Genomic DNA, 14,721 nt, shown 5'->3' with positions numbered 1-14,721 from the left:
AAGGCATCCACTCTGCCCTTGAGCATGTATTTTGTGGGGGAAACCTGACCTATAAATAGATATTTTACCATCACTCACAGAATTAGTTATTTCTATAGATTGAGTATTTGTGATCCCTCCATCCCAATTCATCTGTTGAAAGCCTACTGCCCAACATGATGGTATTAGGAGGTGGGGTCTTTGAGGTGATTAGGTCATGAGAGTAAGGGCCTCAAGAATTGGATTAGTGTCTTTATAGAAGAGGCCCCGTGGAGCTATCTAGTCCCTTCCACTGGTGAGCCGATAGCAGAAGGCTGGCCGACCGTCATGAACTAGGAAGCTAGTCCTCACCAGAAACCAGTTGTGCTGGGACCTTGATTTTGGACTTCCAGCCTCCAGAACCATGAGAAATCAATGTCTGCTGTCGACAAGCACCCAGTCTATAGTATTTTGTTAAAACACCCTAAACAGAATAAAACAATTACTTTCCCCTTCCTAGGTTCCTTTACTAAAACTAACGCATCAAATTCAGTACTAAGCTTTAAAGTCGGTAGGTCATGAGGTTATTATCTGAACAGCCTTTGAAAAAAATAACAGACTTTATTTTTTGGAGTAGTTTTAGGTTTACAGAAAAATGAGTAGAAAGTATAGTTTCCATATATCCCCTTACCACTTCCTGCTTCCCCTATAAATGCTTTTAAAAAATCTTATTACCTACTTGTCCATTCTAAAAAACAGATATAAAATATAAACCAAAAGAAGATAAAGATTATCCATAATTCCCTTAGACAGAACAGAACTATTAAAAATATTTCAGTGTGGGTGGGGCACCTGGGTGGTGCAGTCAGTTAGGCATCCGACTCTTGGTTTTGGCTCAGGTGGTGATCTCAGGGTCATGAGATCGAGCCCCGTGTGGGGCTCCATGCTCAGGGCAGAGTCGGCTTGAGATTCTTTCCCTCCGCCCCTCCCCTCCACGTGCTCACTCGCTCACTCTCCCTCTAAAAATAAATAAATCAATCTAAAAAAAAATATTTCAACGTATAGCCCTCCAATCTTTCCTGTGTGTGCAAACATGGCTTGTTTTTTTAAATAAATGAAATACTGTGATACATATGTTATCATCTAAAGCTAGCTTTATTGTACTTCTCATGTTTTTCTCTTTATTATTGGAATCCTAATCGCTTCAAAAAATTTTTTTGTAAAGGTTTGCCATCCTGTAGAAGGGCCTGAGCTATAAGCAAACCAGAATTATCTTAAGTTACCCACAACCAGGACCAAAGTACAAATGTCTTTTTTTCCTGGATAAGAATGTCCTCGATACCCTGTGGTTCTTTTCAGCTTTAGTATCAGCCTGCCTCCATCAGCGGGTATTTCCTAGGTGGCTGACTCTCCGGAGCAACCAGGAAAATGCAGGGATTTATGGAATCTAAACAGGATGAAGGACAATCTCCCCAATTTGAGTCTTGTTTCAGGGAAAGCAAGATATTTCATCATTACACATTTCCTGATTATATTTTGGCTATAAAACAAAACCAAACCAAAAAGGAGTCAAGAAGTAAAAGATACAAACCAATCAACTAAAAGAATTTTCACTGGAGGCTGACTCTACAGATGTGGCTTTCCTAGCACCAGCTGAGGACAGGACCTGCCTCACAGGTTAACTGTTCAGAAAAAATGACCCATGTCAATTATTTCTCAAAAAACTGGGGGAAAAAATTACAAAAAAAAAAAAAAAGAATAAATGACACAAGAAGTAAGGAAGCACTTGGCAAGCGTGGCTGGTCAGCGTTAAGATGCCCAAACTTGGCTCAACGCCCCCCCCCCCCCTCGTCCCAACCTTTCACCATAATGGAGTCAATGAGCCCCCGTGAGCTATATAAATGCCACAGAAGCAGAGAATATGACTTGAACCACGCAGGCTGCCACAGGCAGGGTTCCCTCTGCTCTGTGATGAATTCAGTTCACCCTGTAGAGAGGGATAGGATAAGATGCTCACCCACACAATCCTCTAACCCGCCCATTCTGGGAGCAGTCTCCAACTACAGTTCTGTGACCTTCAACACACTTGGGTGACCGGGTTATTTCCACCTAATCCTCTGGGTGCCTGATAAGTAAATCCCAGAACAAAAAGCAGCCAAGTCTTTGACATTGGGAGAAGGTGGAACAGCTAAATCAACGCCCAGGGGCTGCTCCTCGTTTGCAAAGGAGAAGAAATCTCCGTTCCAGACTTTCCAACAGTTGCCAGAAATTTCTAATGAATAGTCTGGGAAGTGACCAAAGGTATCAAGGAAGTAAGTAATAGAAAATGAGTAAATTTGCCCCTAAAATGCCTTTTATTCACAGGATTCACTCAGGCAACTTCCAAGAAATCATTTTTGGTCTGATTACCTCCTTTGGGGCCAAGAGGCCTGGTAAAATCTTCTAGGACAAAGGATTGTATAATTTCCCATTAAAGATCTCAATTATTTGAAAACACATTAAAGGAAGATAGCACCAGGCCAAGAATGAACTTGATTACTTCTTTGAAGCAAAAGAAAATGGTGAATCTAGAGTCGAACCACATGCAATGCTTATTAATTTGTAGCTCAGAGAAGAGTGAGTGATACGTGTATTCTTCCCTTCCACGTGGGAGTACATTTAATAAAGAATCTATATAACTTAGTTGGAGAAAGCACTTATATATACACATCTAGCAACAGAACAGGTGGCACCTAGTATTTTTCTGGAAATATTTATCCGAAAGGGCATAAACATCTCCAATAAAATCTGGATTTCACCTAAATAAATCACAGCAAAATATTTTCTTCTAGAGCAATAAGAGAGAGAAATAACACACAATTTAAAACTAAACTTAATGTAGAATCAGGGGAGGAAAGAGAATGAGACAGTGATAGTTTTTTTTTTTAAATGTGACAATTTTATTAAGGAACCGCGAAAGTTTTAGTGTTTAATATTTAACAGCATGACTGACCAAGGTCCAAGATGTGGAGTTACCATGTTCAAGAAACTGGTGGGGAGAATCACTCTACAGACTAACTATATAGTACGTGGTGAGAAGAACACACATTTTAAGGTAGAAAACCCGTCTACACACAGCAGTTGCTTCAGAAAGCCATTCGGTCTTCTCTTGGCTTGTAAAAATGGTGTTCTGGACTTCAGGGGGAATTAGCCACCTGCTTCAACTCTTTGGTGTGGCAGGGATCTTGTTTTCACCCTCCAGCTCTATGTCATGAGGTCAGCAATGTTTTTCTCCAGGTCGTCAATGCGACTGCTCATGTCATCAATTCTTCCAATGATCTGGTCGGACGTGGTCTGAAATTTATCTTGCATCTGTTGCAGGAGTGTCTGCACCACTGAGGCGAGATCCTGCACGGTCTTGGGGTCAGTCTCGGCCATCTCTCTGGTTCTCAGCTTGGCTGGTATTGATAGTTTTTTAATAACTTTAGAAAGGTTATATAAAGTCTAATAGTAAATCAGACTTCTCAGTTCACAGCACACCATCATCATTGATCCATATAAGATGCCTCTTATGTATGTATATATGTGTGCAATGTATATCTTTTGATTTGTATATTCTTGCACAATGCACTACTATGTGTTTTATGTAATGCAAGTGTTACACACATCTCACTGATTACTTTTGTCACCTAGGGTCTATTTTTAAGATCCATCCATGTAGCTGGGTATATGGCTACTCTGTTGTATAGTTCTCCATACTGTCAGTTTCCCAGGAGGGGACACCAGCTTGCTTCCTTAAATAATGGTGCAATAAACATTCTCAGCATGTCTCCTGATGGACCTGTCTGAGAATACCTTTGGGATATCCTTGGGATAGATACATACACACTCCAGGAGCAGAGCTGCTGAGTCAGAGATTTCGTTCTTACTGATATGATTAAGTACTGCCAGATAGTAACTAAACCAGTCTACATGCCCACCTGTGTTACATCAGGTGTCCTATATCCCCACCTTTTGGCTATACTGGGCATTATTTACTTTTCACATTGTTGAGAGTCTAATAGGTGTAAAGTGGCATCTTGTTGCATTAATTACACTAATCGGATTACTGGGTTTGAATGTCTCTCGCAGGCTAACTTTACTTTTCTGTCAATTGCTGTTCATATCCTTAAACCCATTTTCCTACTGGGCTGCTTCTCCTTTGGATTTGCCAAATCACCTCGTATATTATAGTTTTTTTTTTAAATTTTTAAAAGATTTTAAAATTTTTATTTATTGAGGGAACCCAAGCAGGGGGAGAGGGAGAGGAAGAAGCAGGCTTCCTGCGGAGCAGGGAGCCCAATGGCGGCTCGATCCCAGGACGCTGGGATCGTGACCTGAGCCAAAGGCAGACGTTTAACGACTGAGCCCTCCAGGCGCCCCATATTATAGTTTTTTTTCCATATTAAGATTGCAAAATATCTTCTCCCTGTTGTCAACATTGTCCATGGCAGTCTTTATTGACTCTAAATTGTTCATTTTGATGTAATCAAATTATTACCATATAGCCTATGCTTTTTAAAGTTTTATCATCTTTCCCTTCCTCTAGGTCACAAAGGTATTCTCCTACAAACCATTCTATTAACTCTATAGTTTTACATTTCATATTCCAGTCTTTAACCCGTCTTGGAGTCCATCTCTGTATGCAGTGTTTGATGGGGAACCAAGGTTCATTGACTTACATATACTAAGCCCATTTTCCCAACACCATCGGCTAGACAGTGTAGGCTTTCTCTATTTATTTATGATGGCTCTTTGTTGTACATTAACTTTCTCGTGTTGACACAGGGGTCTCTACTCTTCTTAAAAAATTTGATTTTTCTTGCATTAAACTCATGTAAGTTTGTAGGTTGTCTTAGTATTTGGCAGGACAAGTCCTCCATCTTTTTTCTTTTTAAGGTTTCTTAACTACTTATTTCTTTATTCTTCCATCCAAGTTTTAGAATAAGTTTAATGTGTATTATAAAAATATAGCCGGAATATTGACAGATTCCAATGCATTTATAATTTGGAAAAACTTTGACATTCCTAAAATATGAAGTTATCCCATTTAAAAGTGTGTACTTAAATTATCCAAGTCCTTATTAGAGTTTGAAAGTTTGTTTATGCTGATGTTTTGTTGCAATTATGAGTGTTAGCTTATTGCTTCTTGTATTTTGGTCATTGATGGTATAAGGAAATGCTACTGATTTTTCTAAGTTATTCTTGTGTTTGGCAACTTTGCTGAGCTTTTATAGATTCTAATAGTTTTATCAACTTGGTTTTCCCATTCATTAAATCAGGAAGGCTCCTTCTGATGCCCAATCTTATAGTTCTCTTGCTTAGAGAAATAAAGAAATTTTAATTCATAGACCTATCCTTTAATCAGGCCCCAAGATTTTAGTAGAATGTTTCTCTAAATTCCTCGAGGAGCTGTACAATAAAATGCTTCTGGACAAAAGGGTTCCATAGCTAATTAGATTTGATAAACACAGTATATCCTTTTGGAGACGCAGAATGCACAAATTAAAAAGGTCTTAGGAGCACTGCAATACAGAAACTGTTCAACTTTTCCAAACATTTTGACCACAAGCTTTTCCCAGATAACCTATCAAAATACTTACTCTACAAATTATTTATATTTACACCTTCTATGTCTCCGAAGACTGGGGAAAGTTTGGCAGGATTTGAGATGTTGCCCATGTGTACGAGAATTTTAATCCTTTCTCCTTCTAGATTCGAACCATATTGTGATGTGTTCGGAGAAGGCGGAGGGAATTTCTGCTCAGTCCTGCTATCCAGTTCAACATGTGTCTCGGTGATAATTGGCCTCTGACACCTACACTGTTTAATTCAATATTTAAGTCAGCCTATTTTAATGAGGCAAATTACTTAAACCTTTATTCTTGTATTTTCTATTCTTCATTTAAAAAATCACTTTATCCTCTGGTTATGTGCAGTGGTTCTACAATTTGCTGTTTCAGCCCAGGAATCCTCAGCTCAAGTGCAATCTCATGCCAAGACCATTCTGCACCAGGAATACAACTGGGCTTGAAGCGGCGTGCAAGGCCCCAGTGACTGGGAGCCCAGCTCCCCCTGGAGGCAGCGCCCAGGAACACATCTTGGAAAAGCATCTGTTAGAGGAGAAATGTCCCCAATTGCTCTGCTTTAGCGTTACTGAAACGAACATTAACACTGACAATTCTAAGAACCTTTGAATCCTAATACTTCTCTCCTGAAAAATTAATGATTTCAGTTTAACAGAGTAGTGGAGCAGGGTCCACCTGGGATGGAGGCCAGAAACTATGTTTCTAGTCCCTGGTTAGCTACCATCCAGATGTGTGAATTTGGCAATGCTTCCTGGACCATTTACTTGTAAAGGCGCGTGTGGGGATGTGGGGGGTGCTTGGAACTGTGCTGCTGAGCTCTCACAGGGGCTGGCGGTTGGAGGATAGATACCCTTTGGGTCCCCACTTCTCCCTTACCCCCTTCAAAGAGAACAGCTGCTTACCCTCTTGTTGGTAAAGTACACTAAACTTTATGTAAGATTTCACTGAACAAAGAATAGAGTTCCATGGCTTAATAATAAGTATATATTAAAAAAAAATCACTACACTAGATAAACTTTACAGTCATTTTTAGCTTTGATATTTGGATTTGGAGATTTGTTTTAAACCATGAGAGCACATAAGCCTTTACCTGGAATGCATCATTTTTAACTGAGGATAAACCAGGGTAGAAACTTTTCTTGATAAAGAACTCAAACCACTGTGGCTATTTCCAGAGTTGGCAGTGAGTGAGTCACCACCTCTAGCTCTGACGCAGGTCCGTATTAACTCTCAACTGGAATCTAGTTAAAGGAACAAACATCGCAGTTCACTTTTCTGTCTTTTTTATGCTATTACCTAAATGTAAATGATATTTATCGAAAATACTACAGAGAACTCAATTCAACGGATTGATTTTTTAAAAACCCCTAATTTTATTTTTATTAGCTTTAAAAACAAAACTTGTTACAAGTAATCACAAGGATTCCAAAAAACATTACCTTCTGCTTTTGTCACTTTGAGAGAACAGGGAGCATTTAAATGTCCTAAAAATACAGGAGAGCCAAAGTTGACAAATAACGAACTACTACAAACTATGGATTGTCACATCAGGCGCACTAAAATACAGAATACATATATATATATATATAAATTACTGACCAGGTTTTCAAAGTACAATGAATATTCACTACAATTTATAGTACCAGAAAAGTAATGTTCCCCAGAATATAACACAAGATCGCAAACATGTTCAGATAAAATTATAAATTCACCTCCTGGAGTTCAATGAAGAGAGAAGTGAAATGAGTGAAAAATTTTTCTTCAAGTTGGAGGACATGCACGATACAGCAGAAACGTGGACGGCGCCCTTCTGGGGCCCCCACCTCGGGGGAGAAGGAGCAGGAGGGGGATGGTAGCAACAGCATTAGCCACCTTGACTCTCCTCAGTCCCTAGTACGGGTTAGGAAGACTGGGCACTACAGAGAAAACAGGACGGGAAAAACACGTATTCTCTGCATAGATAGAAATCTTCCATATGACGAGAATGAACATTCAGTCAAAGCTATGCAGGAACTCCCAGGAGTCTGCGGGACATGGTTTTGCTTCAAAAGGAAACACAGTTCACAAGACAGACCACGCATGCCTAGTTTAGTAACAGGTCCTTACGCTTTTACTTAAATGGATGGAGACACTTTGACTCAGCCCCACATCAGTTCTTCTTAACCTTGGCTGGAAACGTCTACTTTGAAAATGACCATTTTTACAATCTTTTTGGCCAGTAAAACCTAGCAGTTATTACAATCTTCTGTTGCTTTGTTGCTTGTGTATTTGGTATTAATAACAACACCCTTCAAGTTACTAACATTTTCCCCTGATTCCTGGGTAGAGACAACAATGGCATCTGGCAGACCCATACCCCAAGGGGAGGTTATAAAATAAATGAGTATTTACTAAGTTGTTGAACAGGGTTCATAAACCTTATTCTTCACGTTTACTTAACTTTTTAAAAAGTGAGCTTCTTTAACAATGGACTTCCCTCCCCGGCTAGGAGGCAACTAATTCCCTCATCCCATTATTCTGTCACATTTATAAATAATTTGTTTTTGTACAGGAGGATGTAAATGCAAGTGTGTAGAAAAGGAGCACAGTGAGTGGCCAAAGGAAGGCTGACCAAAGTCTAGGCCTCCAGAGCAAAGACAGCTACCCACAGACAGGGAACTCTGATGCACCGAAGAATCTCATACATTTTCCACTGCTTAATTATGTCTGAGATCTTCCCCTTTAAGAATAAAGCTATGGTCTGTAAAAGAGTCTATATAAGTCAGTCTTCAGTCTTTACCAGAGCTCCATTTTAGAAGCACTGAGTGACGGTGCCGTTCCACTGCAAGCTATTTCCAAATCCTGGGAGCGCTCATGCTGCTTCATTAGAGTCACATCTCAAGTATAACTATTTGTAATTTAATCTCATTACTACTAAAACCTATGAAGGCCCACATAAAATGTCAACATGACTGCTGGCTACCAAAATAACATTATTTAAGTAGATTCCAATCCCAACAGTAAAATGCTAACAAAAACATAAAACGTGGAACATCGATTTCATTCATGAGACTGAGTCACTGCCTTCACCAGATGTCTCTAATTCACTGTATCCCTTCAGGGGAGATAGAATTCTTTTCCCCTTTTTTGTCTGTCTATAAAGGAGAAAATGCCCAGCGCGGGAGTTGGGAATGCCAATCTAGTCCCCGTGGCCTCCGTAATAAGACGTGTCAGCTCTGTTTTCTCATCTGTGTCACACGAGGAGTAGACTACGTCATCCCCAAAGTCGCCTTCGGCACTATGACTGGGATTCTAAGGAAATCTAAGGTCTTCGCTTTCTATCACAACGTTCTGAAGAGATAGAGTGGCTGTGAGTGGGAAACAAAAGGCCCGTATTCTAGAAGAAGGATGGTTGATCCTGCCCTGTCTCTTGGCAGCTCTGATTTGAACACACCAAGTTCCATTTAAACCTTTATGGTGAACATAAAACTTCCTGGGCTCTCCATTCTGTGGCTAGGTTTAGTGTATAAAGTATGAAGAAGCAAAATGTAAGAAGATGAGTTTGCTCTCCTCCTGATGTTCAGCTCCCTAAGGCAAGGGAACTGTTTTTACTGATTCTGTCTCTTAGCACCTTCAACGAGTTGATGCTCACACGAGCGCACTTTTTAAATGGGTTTATTTCCAGTTTTGTCAGGCGGGTATGTCGAAAGAGCTTAGAACACAGGAGCCAAAGCACCACTGCACTGCAGGGTCTGTTGACTATCCTTATTATAAAGTGTTAGGATTTCCTTATGCTTCACAAATGCTTTTTTCCTAACACAAAGCATCATCTTCTTTCCTCACAATGCTCTAATGAATTTGATTCCTGAGATGAAGTTACGATTTCTAAAGAGAGCAAGGCTACTACACTATCAGAGTTAAATCTAAGTAATAACTCAATTTCCAAAAAGAAAATGTAGCTAAACTTATTAAAAGGAACTTTAAAAAAGTACACGAGACTCATCTCTTACAAGATGGTTACGTGAGCTGGATATAAAATTGCCAAGGACAGAGACCCTAATACTTGTTGAGATCCTGGTTGATTTCACCATATTCAAAAGTTAATGGGCATTTAGTACTTTTTCTTTTAGAGTTCACCTTATGGAAAGAATGAAAATATTAATGTTCTCCATTCAGAAAACTTTAATATGTGTATATATTAAATAATATATATTTTGTATTTAATATATATTTATTTTGGTTTAAGTTTTTCTTCAACTTATTCAATACTCTCAAAAAAATAAATACAGAGAAAAGAAATACTTGCACTGCTTGACTTTAAAAACAGGTTATGTAAGTTAGGAATAGACTATTCTTTAATTGGAAGAAAGACCATGAAAGCCAAGCCAAATAACAAAACATTATGGATTTTGATCACTTAGAAAATTAGCTAATAAATATTACCTAAAAGGAAATTTTAAAATTCTCAACTGTTGAAAATACATACATTTCCTGACTTACAAGGTCCATTCTGCAAATGATGAGTTACTGCAACCAGATAAGATCAAACACTGGCAAAATGGTGAATTTGGAGTGCAAAGTAAATTTATGAAGTGGCTGTCGTTAAATTGCCAAATGATGATCTGAATTTAATAAACTGCTTATGGAATCACAAATTTCAACTGAATTTATATTGAGAATGAGCCGGGGTAGACATATATAAATAGGACAGCTTATTATCTCAGAGTATTTGAGGGCAAGAAAAAATATAAAACTTTTTGGCAATATGGTTTAAGTCCTCAGAAATAAAACTTACCATAATAAGAACCTCTAAACCACAAAACATGCTACCAAAAATGTACGGACACCACGGCGTGAATTTCTGTATTCTTCCTTCTGGGTAGTGGCGGCCACATTGGTTTATCAGTCCAAACTCCTGTGTGCAGCCCCTTCGCACACATACCAGGGAGCTCCAGACACGTGACATACAGAGAAGACAGGCAAGTGACCAAAGCAAAGTTTTCTTCGTTATGAGACTTTTCTATAAAGGGACTGCCAGGTCTGAGCAGACCACAGAAAGGTAAAAAGACGCTTGTTTCTGCTTTAGGAGCTTCAACTATCCACTCCTGAAATACCAGTAAGAAACAGTTCTGTTTTAGGGGAAAACGCCAACTGTCAGCCAGGGTAAAATATTGCACCAAAAACAAAGCCTGATGAACAGAATGATCTTGATGTCCCCCATCTTTCCCTGATTCATAGAAAAAGAATATGTGTGCCTTTTCTTTCAGAGCAAACTGGAAAATGTTTATAAAGAGACAATTAAAAAAAATGGTCTTCTGAAAATCTTATCATTACCTTTTCTAATTTGCAGTCTCTGAATGACACACGCATGTATAACATTAAAAAACTCAACCGGTGGCTGAGGACAGTTGGGGATGCCACGGGCTTAGCACACGGTCACAGACAGCAGACCGCCATGGCCCCCTGAGGTCATAATCAGTCAAACTTATGGGCGGCATGTCCCGCTTCCAAAGTAGTTCTCTGGGAGGGACGACGCATCAGGGACAGTGGTCTGTACGGCACTTTCCTCTCAAGCAAGAGTAACAGGGAAGAGAGTAACATGTACACGGATTTGTGTCACTTGAGTCCAATGGTCAAAGTGAATTTGGCTTTTCCTCCCCAAAGCTAAAGAAAAAACGACTGGAGAAAAATGATTCTCTATGAATTATTCTAGATTTCAGATCTCTTCTTGTGCAAAAAATTTCATGTATGTGGAATAACCACCTTTGATCAATAGATTAGCTGGAAGCTATTATACCATTACCAAATACCCACATGAGATTATTAAAATTGTGAGACTATTTTTGAGTTCATAGAAATGGTACTGCACCCGGGGGACTACAGCTTTAGTTTTGGGGGGCCATGCTACATGGAATCAGGGAAATGAACAGTGCTGGAGGGAGCCAGGAATCAAATCTCCTAATTTGCTACTGCTTAAAAATGGTCAAGAGTTACAATATGTTGGGGGCTGATCCTTTCATTTAAAGTGCTGTTCAGAATAGCTGTTAAAACTTTGAACAGGTAAAATCAGCTGCTACTCTCTACCTCCATGTCCTCAGTGCGGGTGTGGTGGCAACACACAGCCTCATCCACACACATCCCCAGCCCCACCCACACATGCCCCCAGCCCCACCCCCACATGCCCCCAGCCTCACCCCCCCCCACACGCCCCCAGCCTCACCCCCCCCACACGCCCCCAGCCTCACCCACACACGCCGAGCCACGGTGCGCCAGAAGGGGCAGGGACCTCCAGCGCGGAGCCCCCGGGGGCGGCTGCCTGGCACCAGCCAGAGGCCTCACAGTGCCCCATCGAAGGTCTGGGGCTCACTCAGTGCTGTGGCTGGAGGCTCGGGGCGCCTCGTCTGGGTAATTTTCTGTTTGGGGTTTTTTGTTTCTTCTTCCTCTTCAGTTTCACTTTCGCAGACATGAACCACCACGCTCGGCGTTGACTCCGTTCCAGCATGGAGCTCGTATTTCTCTCCTGGGGAGGTAAGCAGCAGAAAGAGGAGTTTGTCTCTTGAAACTTTGTTCTACTCTTACTTTAACTGCCAATTATTGGCTTTTAGATCCTATGCCAGAGCACTTTACCTCGCTTTCGCCTTCAAGGTTCTTATACAGTTTTGCCCTTTGAAGAAATTAGCTGGTGGGGAGGACTGAGGTCTCGGGAGTTAAAACGGAGATGCTAACGACTGTTCTACGGACGGCAGGCGTGAGCCCGTTTAACTTCAGAACGGCTTCGGTCTTCCCTCGGGAGACACCTGTACGGCTCCAGGCAGCAACCTCTTTATTATAAGACCTCACACATGCACGACATTGCTCTAATGTCTAAAAACACCACCAAGCCACTTCCCTTCAAAATGCCTTCTGTATCCCTAAGAGACATAACATTATTGTAGGTGGGCAACTAGTGTGAACCAGCCAGGCACTGATTTCCTAGATTATTTTAAAGGAATGAAAGAAATCAAAGAGAAGAAAAAGAAGAAATGAACAATAACTGTAAGAGAAGAATTTGGAAGGAATAATATAGCATTGCCATCAATTCCTTGAAAGAAGTATTCAACATAGAAGTCTATCTGGTCCTCTGATGGGACCAGGGAGAAGGTAGCTAACATTCACTGACGATGTGCAGCAGTTAGAATTGCGGTTATGTTTATCACCAAGTATGTATCATTTAATCCTTATTAACCACACTGAGAGGTAGCTATTATGATCGCTATTTTAGATGAGAAAATGGGCTCAGAAGCTGAAGCTAAGTAACTTGCTCAAGATCCCAAAGTTAGCAGGGTACCTGGCTGGCTCAGTCTGTGGAGCGTGTGACTCTTGGTCTCAGGGTTGTGGGTTCGATCCCCACACTGGGTGTAGAGATGACTTAAAAAAATAAAATCTTAAAAAAAAAATCACAAAGTTAGCAAACACTAGAGTTGGAACCCAGGTTTGTGTGACTTTATCCTCCACTCTGATCATGTTGCCACTGGTTGGCTAGAACGCAGATCGCGGAATATGGTCTTTAATTCAAAAGTTTCTTGGGAAAAAAAATTAGGAAAGGTAAGGGTATATTACCTGGTCCCAGTTTGGAAACCGCACAGAGTAAGTCATAGTTTATAACAGGCATTCCGTCTTCCCCCTGCTTCCACCCGACAGGCGGCGAGGCGGGAGGGGAGATGAGGAACTGTTTGACCGGCTGCGGGGGCAGTAAATACGACTTGTCCTGGGTTTCACTGGACATCTGTACCTGTGGGCAAGGAGATGCTCAAAACCAGCCTGTGACTGGGCTGTTTCTTCATTTTCATCGTGAGGCTAACCATTACACCTCTTTGGAGAAAAGGAAAGATTTCTCCTTGGCAGTCTGTAATTCCCAGCAGCGGCGGCTGGGTCTGTGTGGTTCACGGCCAAGGGCACAGTGCATGGCACAGAGCCCACGCACCCCGGGTGCCCAATAAACGACCACCGAATGAAAACATGAACCGATAAGGAGAGGAACAAACAATGAATCGTAATAAACCTGAATTCCGATTGTATTTATCTATGTCTTTTTCTGAACTCGTTTTAGAAGAGATTAGGTTATATCGTCTCCATAGCTCCACCAAGAAACATCCTGACAACTTTCATTTACATTTTCATTTGGAGCATGAGACAATAAACAAACCCCTTTTTTTAAGTTTGAAAGCTAAGACCAAAATACTTCGTTGAAAATAAAAGAGCGCACTTAATAAATGAGTAGAGGTCTAATGCCTTTATGTCCTCAATTCTTCTGAGGAAAAATTGGTTTGCAAGTGCTACCCAGGCAGAATTAGAATAATAAGCATAGGTGATTCTTGGTAACCAACAAGCTCCTCTGCAATTGCAAAGCCTGGGCCAACCTTTCCGCAGTGCTGTGCCACCTCCCTGGTCAGCCCCCAGGCTGGCAGCTATTTTCAATGGGGTGTCTCCTGAATCCCAGAACACAGAAACGACTTCAGCGACTATTTTCTCAATTCTCCCAAGGCTGTCACATCCCAAATGCCAGATTCTAGATGCACAGGAGGAAAGTCAATTCACTGATCTTAAGGTGTCAGGGCTTCCCCCCCTCATGTAACCCCGTTGAGAAAAGCTGCCAGAAAGATGGAATTCCTTTAACGTTTAGCATAAGTAAAAAAAAGTGGGGGGGGGGCAAATATCCTTAATATTTATATATCTGTAAAATAAAGGAAAATATTTTTATATCATTTCCTGATTAGGACTGTTTATTTCAAAGACTGCTGATATACTCATCAGGAAAATGGAGGATTGATAGTATTTTGGGATGGAGGAAAAGAGGTTGAGAGAACAGCGTCACGAGGTACCTGTGCAAAATACAGCTTCAGCTTCTTCCCGTGGAAGTCCGTTTCGTTGAGTTCTATTCGTGCTCTTGCTGCTGCTTCGGGTTTGCTGAAATTTATTCTGACTCTTCTAAAGCTTTTAAACAACTGAAATGTCACTTGGTCGTCATAGACAGTGAAAAGTGCTTCAAATCTCTCCTAAAAATTGAGGAGCAGCAGGGCAGGGGAGGTGGGGCGGGGCGGGGGGGGAGGGGAGGAAAACCTTTAGCCAAAGGAAATTTAAATCATTAAACATAAGTAATGGGATGGAACTCATGATTTGCCATTTTTCCAAAAAAGAG

The 14,721-nt window shown here is 40.8% G+C and overlaps 1 protein-coding gene and 1 pseudogene across 2 annotated transcripts in view; both read right to left on the bottom strand.

Moving 5' to 3' along the window:
* Positions 1-2,900: 2,900 nt before the first annotated feature.
* On the bottom strand, positions 2,901-4,085 carry LOC113914186 (annotated as a pseudogene).
* Positions 4,086-6,913: 2,828 nt separating this feature from the next.
* The window catches only part of RCAN3 (RCAN family member 3), a 36,057-nt gene continuing 28,249 nt past the window's right edge, over positions 6,914-14,721 (bottom strand). For both annotated transcript variants that reach the window (XM_027577745.2, XM_027577833.2), the window contains exons 3-6: positions 14,405-14,578; positions 13,143-13,314; positions 11,789-12,063; positions 6,914-10,648 (exon numbers count right to left, since the gene is read on the bottom strand). In XM_027577745.2, coding sequence (XP_027433546.1) covers positions 11,879-12,063; positions 13,143-13,314; positions 14,405-14,578 — 531 coding nt within the window. In that variant the 3' untranslated portion in view covers positions 6,914-10,648; positions 11,789-11,878. The remainder of the gene's footprint in view (positions 10,649-11,788; positions 12,064-13,142; positions 13,315-14,404; positions 14,579-14,721) is intronic.

The sequence above is a fragment of the Zalophus californianus genome, chromosome 4, assembly GCF_009762305.2.
Source record: "Zalophus californianus isolate mZalCal1 chromosome 4, mZalCal1.pri.v2, whole genome shotgun sequence".
Lineage (NCBI taxonomy): Eukaryota > Metazoa > Chordata > Mammalia > Carnivora > Otariidae > Zalophus > Zalophus californianus.
This window is presented reverse-complemented; position numbering and strand designations above follow the sequence as displayed.